This window comes from Tasmannia lanceolata, unplaced genomic scaffold, assembly GCF_043159265.1.
Source record: "Tasmannia lanceolata isolate RefF3 unplaced genomic scaffold, GAP_Taslan_0.1 ptg000023l, whole genome shotgun sequence".
Classification (NCBI taxonomy): Eukaryota; Viridiplantae; Streptophyta; class Magnoliopsida; order Canellales; family Winteraceae; genus Tasmannia; species Tasmannia lanceolata.
This window is the reverse complement of record NW_027518700.1, coordinates 19,482,051-19,509,918: the sequence shown is the minus strand read 5'-3', so window position 1 is coordinate 19,509,918 and position 27,868 is coordinate 19,482,051. Positions and strand designations below refer to the sequence as shown.

The following is a 27,868-nucleotide window of genomic DNA, read 5'->3' as shown; positions in this document are numbered from 1 at the left end:
TGTCACTTCTTAGGCATAGCTTTGGCGTAGATAATGGTTCCACAACACATACTTATTATAACTTTTAGGTGTAGGCAGTGGTTACTTCCCACATGTTTATTAGTCTCCTTGTATTGAGTGTAGTATGTACAAGTTTATATACCTGTACGAGTGTAAAAGTTTCTCATTGCAATAAAGAGAACACATTCTTTGTTTCCGGCATTTATGTTTTGTTCTAGAATTTCAATCTTCTCTTACGTAGTCAACTTAGAAACTGAAGCTACAATATTAGTAATTAAAATAATGTAAAACATGGAATGTAAAAAAAACACAATGGCATTCTTAATCAATATTATATGTTCATACATGTAGAAATGTTACATAACTCTCTTCATGTATTAGTTCTTGGCATCCATATTTGTACTTGACATATGATGCTTTTCTTTGATTGAGTTCTACATGAGGTTTGACTCATGAAATTGCTTCATTAAGGTTATGGAAATGCTTCTATTTCATTTTTGCAATTTTCATCAACTGTTTCTTGTAATAATATTTCGGCCTTCTTTGCAGACAATTTTAAAACTGACATTACAAAATTAGCAATTAAAATAATGTAAAACAAGGAAAATATGGAATATCACGAAACATACATATATGCATCTATTTATATGGTACAAAATTGTGCCTTCATGTAGTGGATATTTGCATCATTTTTCGTATTTCACACATGTAGATGTTTTTATCGAGTTTCCTTCTCCATTTCATTCTTTCTCACAGTTCGAGGGCTATATTGTACAAAATTGTGCGTCCATGTGTTGGATATTTACATCATTTTTCGTATTTCGCACATGCAGTTTTTTTATAGAGTTCTACATGGGGTTTGTTTCCCTATGAATTGCTTCAGAAAGTTTGTGGAAATGTTTGATCCTTGAAGATATTTTGTTAATTTTTCCTTCTCTATTTCCTTCTTTTCACAGTTTGAGGGTTCAAAGGTCTTTGAACGTCAGAGTGAAAATTTCTCAGGTACAATCTTGGAGCTGTTATTATTAAGGCCCTCGTTTGAGATCATGCCAACCGACTAGAGTCCAAAACCAATTATTGGACTCAAATTTTGAGTCCAATAATTGGTTTTGGACTCTAGTCGGTTGGCATGATCTCAAACGAACAGGGCCTAAGTAATATCGATGTCTGTTGGACAATTGAAATTATTGTCTATGGAAAAGAAAATAATAATCTTGAATGCAATCACATAAATCCCCTTTGTCGCATTTTAATTTTCTCAAACTCGGGTACTCATCACTTGTTACATGACCTCGAGCTCTTTATAAGTGCTTTAGGTGATGAGCGCATTCACTAGTTGTTGGGAGACCCATTTCATGTTTCAAGGGAAACCTTTCACCGCTTTTATCGGGTGTCTGGACCAATTGCTCTATCAAGCAGCTTCATATTTAGATTCCCAGTGGTGTGGCCCAGGAGTATGTTGCCACTTAAAGATAATACCTACATAATTTACAGGCTTCTTATCATGCAATTTATCTAATATGGATCTTGGGAACAAATTTGATCTCGGTAGAAATAAAACAACTACTTGTGCCGTAGATCTGTCCTCCATGAGTGCACCAAATTTTGCTGAACTTTTTCTGTTTGTTCATTCTCGTGCATCCATTAATTTATCGAGGAATGCTAACATCATTCACCCAAGGGGCAAAGGACTATAATCCTCCCCCTTATTTGGAACTTAGATTGGACCTATACCTAAGTGCCTAACAACCTGTGACATGCAAGAGTGGGTCCCTTCTTTGGGAAAACCAAGGGGAACAAAGGATACTCTTGAGCTCCTTGGATGAATGATATTAGCATCCTTCTAATTTTTTATTTGGTTTAGTTGATTTTTTCTTTAGTTCGCATTCTTTCATTTTATTTGCCCTTGGATATTTTTGAGGATTGGTGAATTTCACCATTCTAAGAGTTTAATCTCTTTAGTGCTACCTCTATTCAGCCTTTGGTTGGTCCATACCAATATAATTAATTTAGTATAGGTAAATTGAAACTCATGGCAGCAGGAGTTTTTACACCCTGGTAGCAAATGTTTCAAGAGATAGACCGGTTATCGAGGCCTGATGTACCTGTTTGGTAATAAGAATTTGGGGTGTACATTTATGTTTTGTGCATGGTGGTTATTTCTTTTTTGTTTTCCTAAGTTTATGTTGAATTCTTAATGTTATTCTCCTAAATGAAACTTTTAAGATTGAAATGACTAAAACTAATCTGTTTTAGGATGTTTGATGATGGTCTCATGAGGATTGGATTAAAAAGTAAAGATATTGCAACTTTAAATAACTATTAATTGATTAATTAATTAGAGTTCTCAGCAATGTTGCTAGTTCTGTGGTTTGATTCATTATATGTAGTTTACTAGGTGCTTAGTGAACCCATTTCAATGGGTTCAATTTGCCATTAATATGTTCTGTACGTGTCCTCACATCACTGAATTCACGGATTTGATTCGTTTGACTTGCAGCTGCATAGGAGATGAATATATATTTAAAATTGTTTATGTTTAAGTTTTATAAATTTTTCGGCGATCACTGCCAGTGCTTCTCTTAGGTAGTTTATCATTAAAAAGAAAATCTTCCCTTAGATTTATTGTACATCTTGTGTTCAAGACTTATCAAGCTCAATTTTTTTTACCCACAGCTGTAACAATCTACCTTGGTGAAACCAACGTGGCTCAGTTCGATTTGCTCTGAGTCTGCAATTGAGATTAAGAGTTCATATATTTTGAAGAGCATGCTAGTGATTTACATGAACAAGAATAGTGATGATGGTGGTTAACTTTGAGTCATTTGGATGCAATCACTTTCAACTTGATGCCATCTCTTTTGTGTTTTGTTTATCTGTGAGAGCATTAAAGTGGAGTAGGATTTGGGCACATTTTTCTAAACTCACTTCTTATTTGTTAGGTGTGTTCGATAGTAACTTTTAAAGCTAGAATGTGTTCATTCTTGTTAACTCACCAACTTCTCCAAAAGCTTAAGCTGTTGGAGAAAGGCGTTATTTATCTTTTATACTTTAACACTCCCCTGCACGTGTGGCCCACTTGGCAAACACGTGGCACATGTGGTCCCACTTTGGGCCGACCATTGCATGTGGATTTTTGCTATCTGGGAGGTTTGAACTTGAGACCTTTGGCTCTGATACCATGTTAACTTACCAACTTCCCCAAAAGTTTAAGCTGTTGGAGAAAGGCGTTATTTATCTTTTATACTTTAACAATTCTGTTATAAATGTTTTTTTTTCCTGATATGTTTGACTAAAACTTTGCAAAAACTGTAGAAAATTTCCTACAAATACTTTTTATATGTGGGTCAATAATAGACTTTTTTCCAAATTTGGACGAAATACGCTTTCTTGTTCCTCTTGTATGCCTTATGAGTCGCCCCTTTCATTTTTTTTTTATTTTTCAACATCTTCTATTTGATCTTTTAGTAGTCTCATAGACTGGGCTTGCCTTCTGCTCCATCTTTGGGCATGGAGTGGCTTTGCCACCTCACCTTGCTTCTACCCACCCATGTTGGATTAGAGATTCACACCATCTTTATTTCAACTCTATTGGATATCTCATCCAGATAGAGAAATCCTTGGAAAATGTTTCCTTTACAATTAAGCATTTCATGTCCCATTATATTTTTCTTTTTTCTTTTCATCATATTCTTTGTCCTTATATTTTTGGCAGTGTAATGGAATTTTCACATTTGCTTTTCATTCACAGCACTTATGAGAAACCATATAACGTGGGATGTGACTGGTCATGAGCCATGTTTGGCTGTTGATGTAAAGTTGTATGTCACTCTTGAGGTTCGTTATTCGACTTCTTTCCAAAGGTCAGAAATGTCATTATATGCTTGTAATATTCATTTGGTTATATTCTAAAAAAGATCAATAGGCACAAACCAAATGCTGAAAATCTAACCCGTTCCTTCTAGGATGTTCTTTCTAGGTTGTTCTATGTTGTTCTTATACTTAAAATTATGTTGGCCCTTAGTATGTTTTGAATTGAATTTGTGTGTTTTGTTATAAAACCTATCTAAATTCTATAACTATCTTCCTCATACAGGTTTTCACACGTCCGTTCACTTTGCTTCCCATATCTGCTATTGAGACCCCAGGAAATCTGTAAGCAATTACAAATTTTGTATGTAATTTCTGGAACTTAGAAACTAGCCCTCAAAATCTATATCCAGTTATAATTTCATTTTCACGTACTCAGAAATTGCCCATCATATTTCCTGCATGGTGCCAAATTTTACTGTAATTTCAAAACAAACCTCATAATGGCATTGCTATGTGATGAAAGATGAGGACCTCTTTAAAAAATTGTTTCACAGTTGGAAACTTCGTTTTGTTTCATCCGAAATGGACGAAACGTTTCGGTTTCGGCTGAAAACCGGAACGAAATGACGAAAATTTCGTTTCGTTCCGGATTTCGGCTGGACGAAAAATTTCGGTTTCAGACGAAAACCGGAACGAAATGACGAAAATTTCGTTTCGCTCCGGATTTCGGCCGAAATTGACTGAAACTGACCGAAATTGGCCGAAATTTATAGAAATTTACCGAAAAGTTTCGAACGAAATTGTCCGAAATTTTCCTAAATTTCGTTTTGGTGGCCAAAATAAAATGGCCACCGAAACGAAATTTACAACTATGTTTCTGATGCTTTTGAAAAACTTAGCTAACTGAAAGATAGAGTAAGTAAGGGAAATTACTGAATTTGTGGTGGAATTTTCTATTTGTTTCTTTTATTTTACAAAAATCATCTTACTGAAAATGGGAGCACTCCCTTTTTATGTTTACATCATAGCTCCTATTGTAATTTTTAGAAGTGGGGTATGGCCTCTGTTGTTATATGCAGAGCCATCCAAGGACTGGTCGATAGGTTGGTTCAACTCTTTGTCCAGCAGCTATATGAAGATTATGAAAAGTGGGTCCAAGAGCAATCAAAAATTTCTGTATAGTATCCATCTCTATCTTCCATACAAGCCTACCATAAACTCTTTTAACCAGAGGTATGCTCACATGTTATTCAACAGTTATATTATTACCTCTTTTCTACATCATGTTATTATGATTTATTTTCTTTCTTTGGTTCTTTTTTGGTAGGTAAGCTGAGATTGAACCTCCGACCTCTAGGTGGAAGAATAAATCATTGAGCTAGAGGCTCAATCCCCTCTTTCCTTGGTTCTTATCGATTGTCTTGTTGACCCTTGAATGTTGTCTCTTAAAGGCTCTGTTTCTTTAGATGTAAAATGGGCGTAAAACAAATTTTACGACCATTAAGTGGAAAAATGGGTGTATTTAACAAGCACGGGGCATGAGAGTTAATTTGATCATTGTGCTCTTTATTTAATGCGTAGAAGAGTAGTACCACCTATACGAAGTGTTTCAGTCATTTATGTCTTCATCCTTTTCTTCTTCAATTCATCTCTCTTCTTCCTTTCTCGTTATTAGTCTCTAGATTAATAGCGGAAAGCATGATCATCAGGTCTAGGAGCAGGAACATCTATGTAGCATTTGCTACTAATATTGGTGCCTTTCTCGTTGAACATGGTACATTGGCCCTATTCAAGTGTCCAGCATTTTAGGTTCGAATGCACTGTTATGGTTTCTCTATTTTTTGTGTGTTTGTTTGTTTGTTTTGCAAGGCAATAACGTTTCTCTACAAAAATGTTTTCCTTTTAAAATGCATGGGACTTTTATATTTGGAAAGCACCATCAGAAACGGTATTTGGCATTTCAATCACTTGTTTGCATGCTCAAAAAATTTCAAAAACGACATTAATGCCTTGGCTTGTTTGATCCATGCAAAACTTGCTCTTCCTACCCATCTTGCTTCATATTAGTTATTTTTTTATTCATTTAGAAAATAAGAAAACTTAGTTTCCACATAGAAATAGCATGTGCATGAACCAAGCTCCACCATGATGTTACCCATCTTGCTTCATATTAGTTACATTTTTATTCATTTAGAAAATAAGAAAACTCAGTTTCCACATAGAAATAGCATGTGCATGAACCAAGCTCCACCATGATGTATTGCATGTAGGAAAAACTTGAATGTTTTGGGAGATCCAGGTTCTTTAGGAGTGCAACCCATCTGCATTTTGGATGCAATTTGTATAAACATCGCCCCAAAAATAGTTACAAAAAATGATAAATTCAAAATTTGGGTCTGATAACACAAAATCAGTTCTCAAAATTCAAAACAAACATCGCCCCAAAAATAGTTACAAAAAATGATAATTTTGATCTCAAAATTAATGGTATGTTTGTTTTGGATTTTGAAAACAGATTGAGAGTCTATAACAGATTATTTGGCCCAAAATTAAACGTAAATTTGGGTCTGATAATCAGTTTTGGACTCCAAATTAGTTCTCAAAATCCAAAAAAAGAAAAAAAAAAACAGAACCCATTCCATTTATAAAAGAAACAGAGGGTCAGCCAGCCCTCTTCATTTTTGGATTTTAAGAGCTGATTGGAGTCCAATCGGTTCTCAAAATCCAAAACAAAAGGTGCAAAAATGAAAAAGAAAAGAAGGGGAAGGGAGGACCGTACAGAGGAAGAGGAGAAAAAAAAAATGAGGAGCAAAAATGAAAAAGAAAAGAAGAGAAAAAGCAGAAATGAGGAGCAGAGGAAGAGGAGAAAAAAAAAAAAAAAAACGTACCTGGTCAGCTGGTCTTCTTCTTCTCCTTCTTCTTCGGTGGAGGAGGACCGTACGGTGGAGGAGGACCGTACCGAGGAGGGGTAGTCGACGGTGGAGGAGGACCGTACCGTGGAGGAGGCGTAGAGCCGTGGAGGAGCCGTAGAGGGTTTCTGCAAACCCTCGTCAAGAAGAAGAAAGAGGGAGAAAAAAAATACGGTTTTGGGTTTTTAATATGCGCTGTGGCTGTGGGGCCCACTTTTTTCCCAAAAAATACACGCTTAATTTGAATTGCACGATTCACTTGAATCGTACGATTGAATCTAAAACCGATTCAAATGACCGATTCAAATCGTTTTGCATACGATTCGATTTGAATCGTACGATTTGCGATAATCGCAAATCGTACGATTTTAATAACATTGGTCACCTCTACATTGCCATTCGTTTTCAACTGTTATTGGGTTACAGGATACTATTTGTATTAAATGTTGAGAATTTTCCATTTTAATGGGAACATCAACAGGGTACTTAGGGCTTCAATGTATATGTTAAAAAAAAATTGCAAATGGTTTTGAAGTTAAATATGATTATTTGCAAACAATGGTTATACTACAGTTAGACTCTTCCAAAGTGGCCTTAATGTGTCCTATTTATGTTTTCTAAGGCTTAATGTGTCATTTGTTTACAACTCAAGATAGGGAATTTTTATGTTTTCTAAGGCTCATTTGCTATGTATGTATGTGGATTTAGCTTTTACTGGTAACTTGAAAGATGTCTATAGAGAATAAATGTGCTACTTGAAGCTGCCAATATAAGTATATAGACAGCATATTTGGCAAAATGTGCCTTAGGTTCATCATAAAATCACGTTATTTTCATCTCTACATCTAATCTTTAATTCGATGATAAAATGTAGCGTATAACATTTCCTAGTTTATTCATTTGGGTTTAGTGGATTCTTTTTTATTTTTATGCAGGTTATTTTTTGAATGTGATTTAAGAGTGAGTATTTTTAGGATCTCAGATAGTCTCTCTGTGTCTTTTGCATGTTTATTTTATTAGAAATTGATCTATTGTTTTCTTATCTTGTGAGTTTGAGCATATTTTCAATCTCACTCTCTGTGTTTTTAGTTTGCCTTTTTTTTGGGTTTTTGGATCTCGTTTCTCCCGAATCAGATGTGGCCAAGGTAAGGGCTTCTTCTTTCATTTCCCTACTAACCAACCAGGCCCGTATAAGTTGTTGCGTATGTGAAAAAGAAACAGAGTATAGTTTGATGTCTTGGAATGCATATGTACCTATTTTACATTTTGTTCTTCTCTGCTCTATCGTCATTTCTTGTGTGTCACGTTCTCTTGTTTGCAACGATTTGATGATGTCACCATCAAATCGTCCTGTGTTGATTGTTTACTCAGCATTATCTGTTGATTAGTTATATACTTGTTCATGTGTTTATCTTTTAGCATTATCTTCTGCTTAGATGTTTACTTGTATGCTTACCTATTCAGCATGTGGTTGGTTATTGTCTTCTCAGCATTATCTCTTGCTTGGTTGCATGTTTACCTTGCGATTACTTTGTCAGCATTCTTAGCATTATATTTGTTTACCAGTAGTTGGAGACAGGTATTAGGGTCATGCAACATTGGAGTTGCATTAGTATCTTCCGCCTCCCCATCAACTTGAGAGATTGTGAGGATTATTATTTGAGCGATGTATTATAAGGGGGAGATCCTGGATTGTAAGATGCTAATATCAACCCTCCATAGATGTGAATGTGGTTAGATGGTTTATCTTATTTTATGTATGTGATTGCATCCCCATGCCATATTCAGCTAAAGAAGAATGAGAATAGGGCTTCCTTATCACTATCCTCGATCCAGATAGTTCAAGGGAGAAATCCCTAGAATTATGTGGATACGTCATGGAAAGTGAGGAGCAACCCCCGTTTCCATCCTTCTTACGCAGATCCAATGGCAGATGGTTCCATTTTGATCAGATCCCTTTGATTGGCTATGCATGTGTGATTGATTGATTGATATTAGATAGTTGAGCCAATCAGAGCGAGTCGATCAAAATGGTCTTTTCTCTAGCCATAACTAATGAGCCTTTGGTGAGTTCCATTGTCCATTATCAAAGGTATTGCAAAACCCTTCATCATCGAGTTTCCTAGTTGAAATCAAATTCAAACGAATATCTGGTACATGCCTGACATCTCTGAGAACCAGCTTTGTTCCATAATTTGCCTCTAAACACACATCACCCACACCTACAACTTTGGTCAAGCCATCATTGCCCATCTTCAATGTGCCAAAATTTTCTGGTATGTAGGAAGTAAAGAACTTCTTTGATGTGATATGAAGTGAAGCTCCACTATCAGTGACCCAACTCGTCTCATTGCATGCAAAATTCACATTATTAGCATAACACACAATGACAAGTTTCTCAGTGGCGGTGGCGACCCGATCATCATCATTATGATCCTTCTTCTCATTGTTGTCACTACCATTTTTCTTCTCTCTTTTCAGCTGGTAGCAATTTTTCTTAATTTGGCCCCCTCTTGCACACTCATAGCAGCACTATGCATTCTTTTTCCATGATCGTGACTTACTTCGGCTCTTGTGTTTACCTTTTGGACCTCTTCTTTGACTTCTCCCCCTGCTTTCAGCAACCAAAGCTTTAGAGTGGGACGAAAAACCTTGGGTTTTTCTTCTCATTTCCTCAATCAAAATGCTACTCTGGTGACAATACCATCAGGAGCAGAATTACTCAACGACATATGAAAAGTTTCCCATGAGTCCGGTAGAGTACCAAGCAACCAAAGCCCTTGTAACTCATCTTCAAATTTAATATTCATGACTGAAAGTTGGTCTATCACTCCTTGAAACTCATACAAGTGATCGGATATAGATTGGCCATATCTATATTTCAACCCCATAAATTGTTTTATCAAGTACATTTTGTTGTTGCCGGTCTTTCGGCGCATACAACGACTCAAGCTTGCTCCATAGAGTCTTGGCATGTGATTCTTTATTGATGTGAATCAAAACATTATCATCCACAAATTGTCGAATGAACCCGCATACAATTTTATGCTCAAGAGTCCAATTGGCACCGGTCATGTTGTCAGGTTTTGCATCGCCGAACACCGGTAGATGCCAACACTTCACATATAGAAGGTCTTCCATTTTATCCCTCCAAACATGATAATTCCTTCCATTCAAGATGATCATTCTATTCAAATTCGGTTTCATCGTTCAATCAAAGTCAATAACAACCATGCTTTTCTCAAGTAATATCACAAACACCTTGAGTGCAAAAACTCAAATGCTCTGATACCACTATGTTGGGGAAAAACCCTTTTCCCGAGTTGATCGAACCTGTGAAGAAACGATTGAACATAAACAATGAAAATATATGAACCACAAATAAAGTACCAACAAACAACCACAATCAACGCAAGAGAATTTTTACATGGAAAAATCCTTCGACGTGAAGGATAAAAACCACGAGACCTTTCTTGGAGTCCACCCAAATCTTCATTATAATACTTTAGGTATGAAACCTAATTCTCAACATCATCAATGGGATAAACATCCTCCATTCCAACTCCAATGGAATCCACAAATATGAGTAAAGATAGAGCAACAATATCAACTCCAACAAAGAAGAAAAAATGAAGAAAATGGTGAAGATCTCACTAAAAAACTGCAGTCTGTAAAAAACTCAGAAACCTGTCTTAGAGAACTCCAAATCATGATCCAACCGCTCAGAATGTAGATCAGGAAGTCACGAACCTACTGTCCAAAAACCAGCTCAATCAGACTACGGATCGACCTTTGATTGTTAGTTTGATCACTACTGTGCAGAAACCCCTATTTCATGCGAATTTCTCCTCTTTTTCCCTCTATTTTGTGTTATTCTTTAGTTTCTAAAGATTAGGGCTGCACTTAGAGATATACTTTAAGTATAGAAAGACCATAGTGCATTTCTAGTTCAAACAAATTCCAAGTAAGCCCTTATTGGGTTGGACTTAAGCCCAACACCTGACTCCATCACTCTCAAAACTTCCTCGGGAGAGATTATCCAACCAATTGTTTATGATTGGAAACCTATAGCATGCACTACCTGCTGTGACTTTAGCCATTGTACTGAGGAGTGCCATCTCAATCCTAGATACCCAGTTGCTCATAAGAAGGAATGGAGACCAATCCAGAGACAAGATAATACAGTTGAATCCAATCCAGCTAAAGAAAACTCAAGTCTCTGCTCCAAAATCTTCAATCCAGTGTGCCTTAACCCCAGTTTTCGAAAATCAAAATCATCCATGGTTACTTCCCCCATATCCCAATCCCAAGGCAATCGATTTACAGTCCTTGTTGACCCAATTTATGATGGCCCCTGTCTAGAGGAAACCTCCAAGCAAAATGAGAAGATAATACCGTTGAATCCAATCCAGCTAAAGAAAACTCAAGTTTCTGCTCCAAAATCTTCAATCCAATGTGCCTTAAGCCCAGTTTTCGAAAATCAAAATCATCCATGGTTCCTTCCCCCATATACCAATCCCAAGGCAATCAATTTACAGTCCTTGTAGACCCAATTTATGATGGCCCCTATCTAGAGGAAACTGTTAGTGATTTTGCATTTTCAAAATCATGTATATTACATGTTTTAGTGTTTTGGAAAATGTTTTATCAAAAGCGTTTGGGAAAAAGAAAATGATTTCTTGGAAATATTTGCTTTTACAAAAGAATGTAGAAGTGTAGTTGAAAAGATAGTCCCGTACCGGATGGGAGAAAAGAAAGAGAAGGGCTTATAAAGCACTACCTTTTCTAACTCTTGTTGATTGCACATTGGGTTGAACCCATGGTTGGACCCGCGGGACGGTGCAACGCACACGCACACGCGCACGCGCGCGGCGTGGGCAATGGGCTATAGGGCGCATAGTGGCGCTTTATTGGCGCTTTTTTAGGCGCACTTTGCACTTCGCACGTCCGCAACGTCGCGAGGAGCGATTGGAGCCTTTAATTTTTCCAGATTTGATCTGCACCGTTGGATCAAGATGAAGGTGGACCGGTCGGATGGGTGGGTCAAATGGTTCGCAGGCCCATCAAGCCGAATGGTTCAGTTGGGTTGGGCTTCGGTTCGGGCCTAACGGTGGGCCTGTTTCAGTTCGGGCCTAACGGTCGGCCCAACGGGCCCATGACTCCAACGGTCAAAGGGTGTGATCAAATGGGTTGTGTCCCTTCCCCCAACGGTCATGTGCCAAAGGGGTGCGATCCACACCATAGATGGTTGATCTAACGATGAGTGGGTTGGAGAGAGGTTTTACTCAAACCAACAGTCACCTCTAGAATCGATCAGGACCATTCAATATCAATGGGTGCGATCTAACGGTCAGATTTCAAACATTCTGGAAAGGTGCCCTGTAGAGGTGTTTTTCACACTGAAAAGACACCAGATGGTCTATAAAAATGTGCAAACTTCAGTCATTTCATATAGAAATCGAATTGGCAATTCTGACAGACTTTACACTCTCTTCTACACTCCTACAAAAATCCCCAAGTATTTCTACATACTGTTTTTCTTTTGTTTACTGTTCTAGATACTGTTTTTCTGCAGAAACAGAATCTAGAGATTTCTCTAAGGCTTGAAATTTTGGAAGGGCATTTCGGGTTTGATTCCGCTAGTGCTACGCGTCATCAAACATTAGTAGGGCTTCCCTACTAGGCTTCATTGTATCTTGGAGGCAATTCGCGGATCCCCTTTGCACACTACTAGTGGGGGCGAATCTTGTCTTAAGGAAAGTGATATCACGCCTTGAAGCAACAAGTTTCTGTTTTCTATCATCAACAGTACCCTCAAAAAAATTTCCAACAATCTTAAGACAAGATTTTCTACTGTTGTTTTAATGGCACTTTATTCAGTTCGTCAAATGACCCAAGACTTTGTCAAACTCGAACGTTTCGACAAAGGAAATTTCAAGCGCTGGCAGAAGAAGTTGCACTTCATTTTGACATCACTCAAAGTGGTCCATGTTCTCACTACTCTAAAGCCGTCAGCAAATGAAAATGAAACTTTGGCGGAGGCTCGTGCAAGGATGAAGTGGGAACATGATGACTACATTTGCAAAGGGCACATCCTAAATGCTATGTCAGATACACTATTTGACATATATCAAGGCATGGGATCAACAAGTGAAATCTGGAATGCACTTGAAGCCAAATACTTGGCGGAAGATGCCAGCAGCAAGAAATTCACTGTGAGTCAATTTTTAAATTTTAAAATGGTAGATGATAAGTCTGTTATTGATCAATTACATGAAATACAACATGTAATTAATCAAATTCATTTGCAAGGCATCCTTCTTGATGATTCCTTCATTGTCCCGTCAATTATTGACAAACTTCCACCAAATTGGAAAGACTTTAGAAAAAGTCTAAAACACAAGAAAGAGGAAATGTCTATTGAAGACTTGGCTCAATGCCTCAGGATTGAGGAAGAGTCAAGAATCAGAAACAAGAAAGAAAATGAAACTGTATCCTCTAAGATCCATTTGGTGGAAAATGTCAAGAATTCGAACCAACAAGGAAAAGGCAATTGGAAGAGAAACAAACACCCTGAAAAGAAGACTAATAAGAATAAGAAAAAAAATGGTGCTTGTTTCAACTGTGGCAAACCAGGCCATTACAAGAGTGAGTGCCGACTTCTTAAGGATAAGAAGTCGGGTGCACCAACAGACAAAGAAAAGTTTGTCGCCATGATTTCAGAGGGCAAATATGCTTGAAGATGGCAATGATTGGTGGATTGACTCTGGTGCGACGATGCATGTCTGTAAAGACAGGAACCTGTTTTCAACTTATGAAACAGTTGAAGATGGAAGCGTGTTATACATGGGAAATTCGTCGACAACAGAAGTCAAAGGGAAGGGCAAGGTGGAACTTGAGTTCACATCAGGCAAGCGACTCACTCTAACCGGTGTCTACCATGTACCAGAAGTTAGAAAGAACTTAGTGTCTGGAAGCATTCTCAACAAGAATGGCTTCAAACTTGTATTTGAATCTGACAAGTTCATTCTTTCTAAGGGGGGTACTTTTGTTGGGAAGGGATATATGTATGAAGGAATGTTCAAACTTAATATCAATAAAGTGAATGTCTTTGCTTATGTTTTGGATTCTTCTTTATCTTTATGGCATAATCGTTTAGGACATGTAAATACTAGGAAAATGAATGATATGGTTAAGTTAACCTTAATTCCTAAATATGAAAATGACTTAGTAGATAGATGTAAAACATGCACGCAAACCAAGATAATCACTAAGTCATTTCCTAAAGTAGATAGAACTTCTAACTTGTTAGATTTAATTCATAGTGATGTATGTGACATACATAGTGTTCCCACAAAGGGAGGTAAAAAGTACTTTGTTACATTTATTGATGATTATTCTAAGTACTGTTATGTTTATCTACTTAGTCATAAAGATGAGGTTTTAGAAAAATTTAAGATTTATAAAACTGAAGTAGAAAACCAATGTATAACAAGCATTAAATGTCTCAGATCAGATAGAGGTGGTGAATATCACTTTCCTCATTTATGTGAATCAGTAGGCATAGTCCATGAAACTTCTGCCCCTTATACACCACAACAAAATGGTGTAGCATAAATGAAGAATATGACACTTACTGAAATGATTAATGCTATGCTTGTTAATTCTGGTTTAAATAAAATTTTTTGGGGTGAAGCCTTACTTACAGCTTGTCACATTTTGAATAGGGTACCAAGTAAGAAATCTAATATAACCCCTTATGAATTGTGGAAGAAAAGAAAACCAAACTTAAGTTACCTTAAAGTTTGGGGTTGTAGATCTATAGTTAAAGTCCCTAAACCTAAGTTAAGAAAATTAGGTGAAAAGGGTATTGAGTGTATTTTTTTGGGATATGCTAGTCACAGTAAGGCCTATAGGTTCTTAGTTATAGAACCTAATGATTTCATAAATGTCAATACCATAATTGAATCTAGAGATGCATTTTTCTATGAAAATAGGTTCACTTCAATTCCTAAAGAAATTGAACCTACAACTTCTGTAGATCATCCTTTAGAATCACAAACAGAAGTTGGTGAACCTAGTGTACAACCTAGTAAAATAAGAAGAAGTTCAAGAGATAGAAGGGATAGGAGTTTTGGCCCTGACTTTGTAACCTACCTGGTAGAAGGGACAAGGGAAAAACTCCAAGGTTCTGTCTTGTTAAACTTAAGCATAGAAAGTGACCCTCAAACCTATGGAGAAGCCATAAAGTCACAAGATGCTGCTTTTTGGAAAGAAGCAATTAATGACGAAATGGATTCTATCATGGGTAATAAAACTTGGATTTTGGTTGATCTACCACCTGGGTCTAAACCGATAGGATGTAAATGGATCTTCAAGAAGAAGATCAAAGTAGATGGGACCATAGAAAAGTTTAAGGCAAGGTTAGTTGCCAAAGGGTTTACTCAAAAACCCGGTATTGATTACTTTGACACATATGCATTTGTTGCTAGGATTTCTACCATTAGAGTGTTGATTGCCCTTGCTTCCATATGCAAACTTCACATTCACCAGATGGATGTTAAAACCGCATTCTTAAATGGTGAACTTGATGAAGAAGTGTAGATGGAACAACCTGAGGGATTTATTCTGTCAGGCCAAGAGCATAAAGTATGTAAGCTTATCAAATCTTTGTATAGGCTTAAGCAAGCCCCTAAACAATGACATGAAAGATTTGATAAAGTCTTAGTGTCAAATGGTTATAAGATACATGAGTCAGATAAATGTATATACAGTAAATTTAAGGGTGGCAAAGGTGTTGTTATTTGTTTATATATTGATGACATGTTAATTTTTAGTACCGATATTGAAAGCATTCAAAGTACTAAATCATATCTTTCTCAAAACTTTGATATGAAAGATATGGGTGAAGCTGATGTGATTTTGGGTATTAGAATCATAAGACATGATAATGGTCTTATTCTAACACAATCACATTATATTGAGAAAGTTCTCAAAAAGTTTAACCATTTTGAATGTTCACCCATTTCAACACATTTTGACCCAAATATAAAGTTGTATCTTAATACTGGCAGGACTATCTCTCAACTAGGGTATGCTAGTGTAATTGGTAGTCTTATGTATGCTATGACTTGTACTAGGCCAGACATAGCATATGCTGTAGGTAAACTTAGTAGGTTTACCAGTAATCCTAGTTTTTCTCATTGGAATGTAGTCTATAAAATTTTAAAATATTTAAAGAAAACTCTAGACTATGGTTTATGTTATAGTGGGTATCCAACTGTAATAGAAGGATACTCTGATGCTAGTTGGATAACTGAGCGTATAGACCATTTATCAACCAGTGGGTGGATTTTCACCCTTGGTGGGGGAGCAGTCTCCTGGGCCTCTAAGAAACAGAGATGCATAACAACTTCAACTATGGAAGCAGAGTTTATAGCTCTGGCAGCATGCTGTAAAGAGGCGGAATGGCTTCGAAATTTGTTATTGGAAATTCCGTTATGGTCTAAACCAATGCCATCGATTTATGTCCATTGTGATAGTCAGGCCACACTATCAAGGGCATATAATCATGTTTACAATGGTAAGTCCAGACATATAGGACTTAGACATAGTGCTATAAGAGAGTTACTTACTAATGGAGTAGTAACTATTGATTTTGTGAGATCGAGCCAAAACTTGGCCGATCCATTCACTAAAGCTCTTGCAAGAGATCTGGTGTGTAAAACATCATTAGGGATGGGGTTAAAGCCATTAACCAATAGTCACCAATGATGGAACATCAACTCAACACTTGAATAAACATCAAGTCTTGAGTTCAATGAGTCCAAGTACATCATATGGAGTGATTGCAAGCACTATAATCTGTATTATTTGCCATCCCAAGGTAAAGTGCTTGGTACCTGTAATGTTTAAAAGGAGAAGGCTGAGTATTTAAACTCTTAATAGGCTTATAACATAGTGTTGGAGTGATATAGTTACAGGGGCACTCTTGATAAGCCTACCTATGTGAGTGTGGAAGTGGTGCCGCTTCCTATGAGACCTGGCTAGTCTCTAGAGCGCTCATGAAACCAAGATATAGACACAAGGCCAGTACATGTGTCGGTTTTAGAAATTGCCCAAAGAGGTGAAATCTTGTGTGTGAGACGTATCCGGTTAACCAAATAGAATAGCTAGTTCAAAGATACGTCTACTATGCAATTCTGGTTAACTTTGATATGTCCTCACTAAGTGAAGGTTCAAATCGAGAGATACCTTCATCTATGCATAAGATTTCCAAGCCTGATGAGAAAATTTTCTTTGATTTTGAAAATGGTGGGGGATTGTTAGTGATTTTGCATTTTCAAAATCATGTATATTACATGTTTTAGTGTTTTGGAAAATGTTTTATCAAAAGCGTTTGGGAAAAAGAAAATGTTTTCTTGGAAATATTTGCTTTTACAAAAGGATGTAGAAGTGTAGTTAAAAAATAGTCCCGTACCGGATGAGAGAAAAGAAAGAGAAGGGCTTATAAAGCACTACCTTTTCTAACTCTTGTTGATTGCACATTGGGTTGAACCCATGGTTGGACCCGCGGGACGGTGCAACGCACCGTTCGCAAACGCGCACGCGCGCGCGCGGCGTGGGCAATGGGCTATAGGGCGCATAGTGGCGCTTTATTGGCGCTTTTTTAGGCGCACTTTGCACTTCGCACGTCCGCAACGTCGCGAGGAGCGATTGGAGCCTTTAATTTTTCCAGATTTGATCTGCACCGTTGGATCAAGATGAAGGTGGACCGGTCGGATGGGTGGGTCAAATGGTTCGCAGGCCCATCAAGCCGAATGGTTCAGTTGGGTTGGGCTTCGGTTCGGGCCTAACGGTGGGCCTGTTTCGGTTCGGGCCTAACGGTCGGCCCAACGGGCCCATGACTCCAACGGTCAAAGGGTGTGATCAAATGGGTTCTGTCCCTTCCCCCAACGGTCATGTGCCAAGGGGGTGCGATCCACACCATAGATGGTTGATCTAACGATGAGTGGGTTGGAGAGAGGTTTTACTCAAACCAACAGTCACCTCTAGAATCGATCAGGACCATTCAATATCAATGGGTGCGATCTAACGGTCAGATTTCAAACATTCTGGAAAGGTGCCCTGTAGAGGTATTTTTCACACTGAAAAGACACCAGATGGTCTATAAAAATGTGCAAACTTCAGTCATTTCATATAGAAATCGAATTGGCAATTCTGACAGACTTTACACTCTCTTCTACACTCCTACAAAAATCCCCAAGTATTTCTACATACTGTTTTTCTTTTGTTTACTGTTCTAGATACTGTTTTTCTGCAGAAACAGAATCTAGAGATTTCTCTAAGGCTTGAAATTTCGGAAGGGCATTTCGGGTTTGATTCCGCTAGTGCTACGCGTCATCAAACATTAGTAGGGCTTCCCTACTAGGCTTCATTGTATCTTGGAGGCAATTCGCGGATCCCCTTTGCACACTACTAGTGGGGGCGAATCTTGTCTTAAGGAAAGTGATATCACGCCTTGAAGCAACAAGTTTCTGTTTTCTATCATCAACAGTACCCTCAAAAAAATTTCCAACAGAAACCTCCGAGCAAAATGAGAAGATTAATTCAGGATTTACAGAGACCACATCCTCGGGTCATGAAGAAGGGGTTTGGTTTGGTAAGGAAAAGAAAAAGAAAATTCTCCTCTTTTTTTTCTAGCATCTCCATCATGTCAGATCCCATTCTCCAAGCTGGCTAGTGGCAACAGTTGAGGGAGCTCTATCTTGGTGTGCCTTGTGTGGCTTCCCTGGCTCTTGGCTCTTATGATTTGTGGTTTTTTTCGTCTGTCTGTCTCCTGTGTTGGGGCAATAGCTCTCTTGCGTTGTTTGTTTTTCTATTCTTCTCTTCATTTTTTATATTTCTATTTTCTTGTTTTATGTTTTGTGGATCTTTTGTTCCCCCTATACGAAGGGGTTGTCTTTCAAGCTTCATGTATATCTTTCCCACTTCTATAAATGAAATCTAGTAGGGGTCTTGCCTAACACCAGCTTACCCATCAAAAAAATATGATTGTGATCCTTATGGGACTGACCCCACAGCTCGGGTATGAAATTAATTAATTGGTTCATGGCTTTTTTGATTTTTGAGTGTAATTTATTCTCTAATTATGCAAATCAGAAAGCAAATTCCAGTCTAATTTTCTGGCTAGAATTCCGGTCAAATTCTGATCTTCTATGGCAAACTCCAACCTCTAGAATTCAAAAGGCGACGGAATTTGACTTTGGGGAGAAAATTTGAGCTAGAAATTCTTCTGCCCAAGTCCATTGGCTAAAGGCCCTTTTATATGCACCAAAAATGGGAAATTTTTAATTAAATTTTGATGTGAGACTAAAAGAATTGAAGTTTCTGATTGAGAGTCAGATCTTACCATCATAAGGTATGAAGGGTATAGCGATTCTACAACTTTTTTCTTCTACAAAGAACGATCAGTCATATTCTTCAGGCAGTGAAACTTTTTGGATTCCTTATTAGACCATCCTCATGGCAACCGATTGTTAGTCTGATTTTGAAAAATGGGGTGTCTACAGATGCCCCTCTTTGGCAGAAGGTGCTCGGCTCCTGAATGTCAAAGCCAAAAGACAACAACATTTTTACCAAGTCGGGCTAGCGATGGGGTGCAAGCCTTCTTGGGTCCTATGACTCGGTTCCTCTCCAAGAACTCATGTTGTCAAGTCGTCAAGTTGGAAATTTCTCGCTGACATTTAAACTTTTGAAAATATTAAAAACAAGAGCAGACAGGGGGGGTCCTCGAGAGACCTCTCTCAGGAACTAAATCTCTACAGAGAAAGAGATAAGTTGGGTCCTTGAACTGGAAACTTCTTGCCAGCCACTAAATTTTTTTGAAATTGTTAAAGATCAAAGCAGTCAAGAGAGACCTCTCTCCTGCTCTGACCTACTGAGGAGAATAAGATGGGTCAGGTCCTTGAGTTAGAATCTATCTCCAACCACTTAAACTTCGAAATCTATGAAGGGCTAGAGCAACGAGGCAGGTCCTCGAGTGTCCTCTCTACGACTCTAGTACGCCGGGGATACTGAAATTAATTGGGTCCTTGATTCAGAAATCTATCACCGACCGTTCAAATTTTTTTTAAGTGCTACGAATAGGGAATACAGAAATGAATAAAAGAGCTAACCCACGTCTATTTTGGATTGTGAACAAAGAGGCAAAGGCCTCCATAATCCTCCATTTTTGTCCTTTTGATTGGAGTCCATAATAAAAGGCTGGCAGGTTTCATTAATTCAAAGAAAAGCGGAGGCCCGCATCTGCTAGCATTGTGGTTTGGAATCGATTCTTTATCAATGGCCCACCCTTTCTTTGAACCTTGTCAATGATCGAACTTACAGATATGAACTGAGTGCCATTTGATGAGTCACTGAGAACAAGGAAATGTTTTGAATCTGTTGGGGAAATGAATTTTGATCGATTTTGTAATTGCTGAGGATTTTGACAAATTTGATCAGATTGAAAATTAAATTTTGAAAAAAGCCAAGGCCAAAGGTCATTATGGGATTTTTCACCCTGACTATTGGTTACCTTGAATTGGTCTACAAATTTGAGCAAATAACTGAGGCCGATAAGGCATTACAGGATTTTTCACCCAGCTTACCATCTACCTTGAACCGGACTAGAATCTAGAAATGGTTAAGGTTAATAGGTTGTTGTGGGATTTCTCATCCATACTATTGTTCTCCCTTAAACCGAACTGGAAATCTGAGCAAATAGTTAAGGTCGGCATGTCGTTACGGGATTTTTCAACCAGCCTACTTGGAACCGGCAGGAAATCTAAGTAAATTCTAGAGATTTTGATGGTGGGGTGCCTTTCTAGCACTTAATGCAAAAGGTTTAGAACTGTGGGGTGCCTTTTTAGCACCCAATGTAAGATTTTTTTGGTCATGGGGTGCCTTTCTGGCGCCCGGTGCAAGGGATTTTGATTGATTCCTTGAAGGCAGGAAGTGACAGATTGTCGAAAGTTGGAGATGATATTATGCCGAGGATTTTAAATCTTTTAAAGATCAGATGGTTTTCTACTGGGGATGATAGATTAGAAAGTTTGATTGAGAAAGATCTTATGGTTTTCTAGTATATATCTGTGGGGATTAGGAATGAAATATTCCTTTTGAATGTTACACTGGCTGTGGAATTTTATGATTTATAGGGGATAGGGTTTTTGGTGGGGAGAGAGCAATCCGTTTTGAGATTCTAGGTATAGACTTGTATCAGCTCTGCAGGGGTGATGAGTTTTCCTTTGGAGATGACTTTTGGGTTTTGTTTGGAAACAAAGGCTTTATCTTGTGGGACCCGATCTCGCGATGGGGGGCGCGACCCGCCTCCCTCTCTCGGTCTTTCGTACCCACGCAAATGACGTGTGCTTTTTATTATTTATTGATGTGAATCATCTTTTCCGTGAACTTGGGATCACAAACGAAATTCAAATTTCACACAAAAGAGGATAATCAGAGTCGCCACCTAGGTAAGAGACCTAAGACCCATAAGTGACACTGCAATGATCTGCGGTCCCAAAAGTCTAGATTCGTTACCTGATTACGAGAATGGAAGGTATGGCGGATTACCACCATATGCACAATTCTTGCCTGATGATCCGGTCTTTAATTCCAAAAGGTTAACTCTCTTGAATTTCTTTTAAAATGCTCATTTAAACTCTTTTGATGTGAACTATGTGACATGCACCCTAAAATCTAATCTCGATGTGATTTCTAGATGCGTCTTTTGATTCTCTTAAATTGGTTTGATTCGATATATGTGAAAGTTATCCTATAATCTAATTTTGAAAAAAATCCTAAGTGATTTGATCAATTTGATTTAGGGTTTGAAAAGTGAGAAAGAAATAAACCAAATAAAACCCTAAAAATCCTACTGAAGTGTGTAGGGCCGACTCGTGCTTGGTATGCCATCCAAGCATCCAAGTTCCCTACGTACCCAAGCCTCACTGGGATCAGAGTCGACGTAGTTCGGTCTTAAGTCGCCTACACTACATGCTTAAATGCCTAACTTATGAGATTAGGATTGGGATTGGATAATTAACTATGTCTGCTTAAGGATTCCATCTAGGATCTCTACATGTAACTAATGCAAGGGACCTAACGTTTTAGATGCAACTAGGCTTGACCTGGAGGATTTGAGGATTCGCAAGCGACCTATAGCTAAGGCTTGACTAGGGGTTCCTAAATGGCTCTAAGGGTTCCTAAAGAAATTTTGAATCTAAAAGCTCTTTGGAATTTCGAATTCTTCTGGGTTTGTTGAGACTTTTATGAATTTTCTTGAAGGCTTTTAGTTATCTTGAGGCCTTTAGTGTGTGTTGTGTCTTTTGAATCGTTTATTTAAAAGGTTTTGGTTTCACTTGAGACTTTTAGTGGTGTTTTGGTTAATGGCTTTTAACAGATTTAGATCAGTATTTTTTTAAGTGAGTGAATTTTAGATTTGTGACTTTTAGGTTAGGTGTATTTTAGATTAACAGATTTTAGGTTTGGTTTGTTTTAGATTTGTGACTTTTAGGATTAGTGTATTTTAGATTGGTTAATTCAACAAATGCACAAGTACGGCAAAACTTCGACTATTTAAAGATTAAGTGAATACAGCCCACTAAAAATGTTATAATTGTTTAACCGCTTAGCCAAATTTAGAGGAAAAATATGTGTTGGAAAGATATTTTTAAGGGATAAAACTTTATAGTTCACCATTTTCTGTGAATCTTTGGTTTAGTGGTTCAAAATTGTGTTACAAAAAAGGGGACAACAACATTAAACTAGAAACTCCTAAGGGTAGGCTGCAACCATTTTGTCTATAACTTTTTAACTGTTCATCTTCTGATCAAGTAGGAATACTCATTGGAAACGGCACAAAAATATCTACGACTTTGTAGTTAACCATTTTCCACGATTCTGCTATTTAGAGGTCGAAACTTCTGTTCAAAGATGAACAATTAACACTATGGCGGGAATGATATTGGCACCACCATGTTTTTTATAATTGCACTAACTCATCCTGTCTTTTATTACTCGTAAGTCCATCCAACATTATTACAATTTCTAAAAAACAACCACAGTTAAAGAAGAAAAAGACAATATGAGTTCATACAATTAATAAACATGGTTGCGCAATTATCATATCCATTTAAAAGGGGATAGTGCAGTTATCAAAACATGGCTATGTAGGGAGTGTATTTATCAAAACATGGCTGGGTTGACATATTAGTGGCCTTTTTATTTATCTAGGGGAATGACATACCACCCCTTTTTCTTTCCCGGGCCATCCCTCATAGTGTAAAAGAACAATAGTCATATAAAACATGAAAAAGGGTGGTTCAAAGAAGAAAAAGGGGTTAAGTTATCATCTATTATTTTTTGTTCTTGTTTCCTTATTTAACACTCATTCTCTGTTTTGTTTTAATTAGGCTTTCTGCGAGGGACCAATACAGTGGGTTTTGAAGTCTCACCTTGAGCTCGAAGATGAGTTTAAGATGGTAGTGCGATCACTATGTTGTGGATTGCAGGCTATGGGATGGTGAGTTTTAGCTAAGAAATTGAAATGGGTTTGGGCTGCAAAATTGAAGTGGGTTTGGAACTGCAAAATTGAAATGGGTTTGGAGCTACAAAATTGGGATTTTGGGGCTGCAAAATTGGGCTTTGGGGGCTGAATTGATGTGGCTGCAAAATTTGGATTTGGTGTTGAATCTGCCGCAGAGATGAGATTCCAATTTTGGGCGTGAATGGGCTGTTGTGAATGGGCGTGGCAATGGAGTTTGGATTTTGGGTTTGGATGTTGGAAGAAGATGAAGATGGGTTCCGGAAGCACCGGCGAAGAGGGTTTTAATGGCTGCAAAATTGGGTGATTGAGTTGTATTTTTTTTTAAAAATTGGTTTTGCCCAAAGATTTGGAAAAATCCTTACAACTTTGAATTCAAAATCCCTCGTAACTGATTTCCTAGTTAAGTTTTTTTATTAGAGTTTAAAACATGCCATAAAAGTAATAAAAAAAAAAACAAAAAAAACAAGAACATGCCATTAGAACTAGCAGTAAAGAGAATATAGTGAACCTACTTGGAGTTGAGAAACCCGATCACTTGAAGGCGAGACCGGAGAGCATTGCTGGAATTTTCTCTAAGTAAAACGATAAAGAGCTGTTGTTGTGGGGAAAGGGATGTGTGATGAGAGATGAGAGAGTTCGATCCAGAGGAGTGTGAGATCGAGGAGACTAATGAGAGAGGGTTGCCATGTGAAAATAGAAGAGAGTCAAGCCAAAAAAAGAGAGAAGGAACAACCATATATATATATATATAAGAGTTTTGTTGCTGTTTTTTCTTCTTCCCATGAATGGCATCTTTCCTATTTTATCCATCCTTTCTTTCAATAACCCTTGCTGTTCTTATATTTGGTGAGAGAGAATGAGAGTTGTTTCCTTATACTCTTCTATTTCTTATTTCAGTGAAATTCACTTTCCAATTGCAGACATCACGATCATCCCTTCTATTTTGACAATTTATCACTCAAAAATAGTGGATTTTTATCATGGAAATCATGTATTTGAGAGACAAGAATTAGTAATCGAATCCCACCTTGCACAAACGTCCATATCTTTCAAAATGGGCAATAATGGGCCCACTCTCTATATTTAAGGGATGATTCAAATCATTCATTTCAATGGGCCATAAATAATCGTTCCTCCAATTATTTACATAAATTGATCCAGGCCATTCATTTTTATGAATCTACAGCAGATAAATTGATTGCACCACATCCCTTAAACAGTTCCAATGAGATGATCTGGTCCATTCAAATAGTGAGTCTTGATGGACTTGGCCCAAACCAATTTTTGTGGGGTGATCCGAACCGCTCAAAAGATGGGAAGCAATGTCAATTGGCCGTGCCCTCAAATGATTTCCCAAAGATGATCTTAACTGTTCATTTGGAGGATCACAACGTAAATTGGTTGAATACCCACTCCCCAAAATTAAGATTTTAAAGCACTAGTGAGCCCCATTACAGATCGATAGATATTCACACTCTTTCTAATTCTCCATGAAGAACGAACCCTTAGACAATAAGACATGAGAGGAAAAATAGAGGGAAGGTGATGGGAAAACACACGGACTAGAATGAAGGCCTTTGTTAGCTAAAGTGGAGCAAGATGGGGTGTCTACAGATGCCCCTCTTTGGCAGAGGTGACATAGTCACCGTATGCTAAAGCAAAAGAGACAACATCATTTTGTGTAGCTTTAGCCGACAAAGCACTAACGACTCTATACGAAATGCAACCTAAATACAGACACATGCAACATAACTTAATGCGAGATCCTAGATGATGTCCTAGAATTGAAATTTTATCAAAAATCATTTATTCTAAACACCATGACCTGGTAGTTCAGAATAACGGAGAAATGGATTCAATCTAAGAGCGAAAATCACGCAGCTTAGAAAAATAATCATGATGCAGTGCTTTTTTCCAACAGGCACTGAGAAAATGAGATTCCACTTTTAAATAGAATGTCACATCAAGATAAGAGGCCGTATTTGTATGGACTTGAAGGGAATGGGATACCGCAGTCCATAGTCGTATGGACTTAAAGAGAATGAGACACCGTAGTTGTACGGACTCAAAAGAAATGGAAAATCGTAGTCGTACGGGCCCAAAGAAGGTAAGAGGGAAATTGGATACTATAGTCATACAGGCCCAAAAGAATAAGATATTATAGTCGTATGGACTCGAAGAGAATGAGACACCGTAGTTGTATGGGTCTCGAAGGAAATAGGATACTGTAGTCATACAGGCCCAAAAGGATAAGAGACCATAGTCGTATGGACTCGAAGAGAATGAGACACCATAGTTGTACGGGTCTCGAAGCTAATTATATTTTCAGAAATTTTTGATTTTAAGAAATTTGACTTGAATTATCATTTTGATTAACCCTTTCAAAGATTGATCGGAGTAAGAAACGAGGTGATTTAATATCAGAATAAGAAACCAAAATTCTGACTTAATTTTTAGAAAACAAAGGACTTAAGAATGCCATATAAGAATGAACTTTCAAGACACAATTTCGAGATACTACCTCATTGACAACCTACCGAAACCTGAAGTGTTACCTCTTCTTCTGACCGTTTACCGAAAATTGGTTCTTTTAAAAAATCCTTGTCATTAATGATGGTCTTGCTTTTTTCAGGTTTCTCAGAGTCTGCTGATGAACCTGTCTTCAGAGTGATTGCACCCTACAACAATCTTCATACTTTTCATTTCAAAAAAATTAAAAGACACAAACATTTAAAATGAAATGACAATATAAGAAAGATTACTCAAGTAATCTCGTGATGCTTCTGACTTATAAACATTTTCTTTTGGGTTAGTCTTGCCTCTTTTAAAGACTGTTTCTCCATTAATAAACACCTTCACTTATTATTTAAAACAGTAATACTTCATGTATTTGTTTTATCAACTTTCTGATTGCTTAAAATTAATGCCCCTAGTTTCAGGAATCAATATTAGCTTTGCCTGATCTACTGCATTTCAGTAATCAGTGTAACTCTTCTAGCGTGAACCCAATCTTACCATGACCAAGTTCCCCTTTTCAGATTTGCAACTTAGCAGACCGCTTGACCTTAACTTTTGCCTAAGCTGCCCTTTCGGGTTTTCAACTCAGCAGACCACCCCCTTAACTTTTGCATAAGCTACCCTTTCGGGTTTTCAACTTAGCAGGGGAATGATCCTAAATTTTGCCTAGACCGCCCTTTCAGGTTTTCAGTCTAGTGGATCTTCAAGCTCCATTATTTTTTTCTTTTTCTTTTTTCATTTTTTTCTTTACTTGAACACCAAAAGGACTTTATAGGTGGGGAAGGGCTTTTCAGAGAAAAGGCTTAAAGTTTTGCAAAATTTTTGACCGAACCTGTAAGCAGGTTGCCTACGTATCGTAGTGTAGGAATCAGGTCGCGTGTAGTTTAGGGCAAATGCCCATAGTTTGAAGATAAATTGATTTTTCTTTTCTTTTTTTCTTTCTTTTGAACAATTGAAGTTTTTCTTTTGAAATGACTGAACTCGGTTTGACCGAGCTGCCTACGTACCCCAGTGTAGGGATCAGGTCTCGCGTAGTTCAGGGCGGATGCCCGAGTATATTGGGTTTCAAAGGAAAAATATTATTTAGGCTCAAAAGGGTTCGCAAAAGGTTATTTATTTTTTTATCTTGGGCTATGAATTTGGGATTTATTCGGCCAAAAGATGGCCTTCTAGTATTCGAGCATAAAACCTCTTGAGTTGATCAAGGTCTGTTGGTTCTGGTAATATTTCTCCATTTAAATTACGGAGCTTGACGGCTTTACCAGGTAAGATTTGGTCCACAATGTATGGTCCTGACCAATTTGGTTTGAACTTGCCCCTTGGGTCAAACACTGGTGCTCGGTTCTCTTTCAGGACAAGATTGCCTTCTTCTTAATCTCTGATCTTAACCTTTTTATTGAAGGCCCGGGCTATTTTGCGCTGGTAACCCTGCACATGGTAAAGCGCCTTTAACCTTTTTCTCATATAGCATGTTCAACTCTTTATATCTTGCGTCTGCCCATTCAATTTCTGACAACTTTGCTTCAGTCAACACTGGGAGCGAAGGTACACGGATCTCAACAGGTAATACTGCCACCATCCCATAAACAAGATAATAGGGAGTTGTCCCAGTTGAAGTTCTAATTGATGTTATGTAGGCTCACAAGGCGTACAATAGTTTATTCAACCAATCCTTATAGGTTTCTGACATTTTGCTAATGATGGCCTTGGCATTTTTGTTTGCAGCTTCTACCGCTCCAATAGTCTGCGGCCGATAGGGTGAGGATTTGTGATGCTTAATCTTGAACTCTGGGCAAAGAGTTATCACCTCTTTCTTTAAATGAGATCCATTATCTGAGATGAGTTCATGAGGAATCCCAGACGGTCGCGAAGGGGCGCGGCTCTTCAGCACATCGCCAGAGTCGCCTCCCTCGCACGCGCGTCTCCCCACACTCGGGTGTGGTGGTGCGTTAGTATGTACTTTGGTGTGTTGTTCTCTCTTGTTCCATTTTTGGTCAGGGGTATGTTTATATCTGTGTTTCCTGTGAACTTGGGATAA

At 37.9% G+C, this 27,868-nt stretch overlaps 1 protein-coding gene across 3 annotated transcripts in view; it reads left to right on the top strand.

Annotated features, from left to right (window-relative positions):
• LOC143856216 (DUF1997 family protein, putative (DUF1997)) overlaps nt 1-5,429 on the top strand; it is a 41,019-nt gene extending 35,590 nt beyond the window's left edge. For 2 of the 3 annotated variants that reach the window (XM_077366362.1, XM_077366361.1), the window contains exons 5-9: nt 957-1,002; nt 3,752-3,837; nt 4,097-4,155; nt 4,893-5,046; nt 5,141-5,429. In XM_077366362.1, coding sequence (XP_077222477.1) covers nt 957-1,002; nt 3,752-3,837; nt 4,097-4,155; nt 4,893-4,995 — 294 coding nt within the window. In that variant the 3' untranslated portion in view covers nt 4,996-5,046; nt 5,141-5,429. Of the gene's footprint in view, nt 1-956; nt 1,003-3,751; nt 3,864-4,096; nt 4,156-4,892; nt 5,047-5,140 lie in introns of those variants that run through there. The other variant, XM_077366363.1, reaches the window with a different exon arrangement.
• Nucleotides 5,430-27,868: the final 22,439 nt, after the last annotated feature.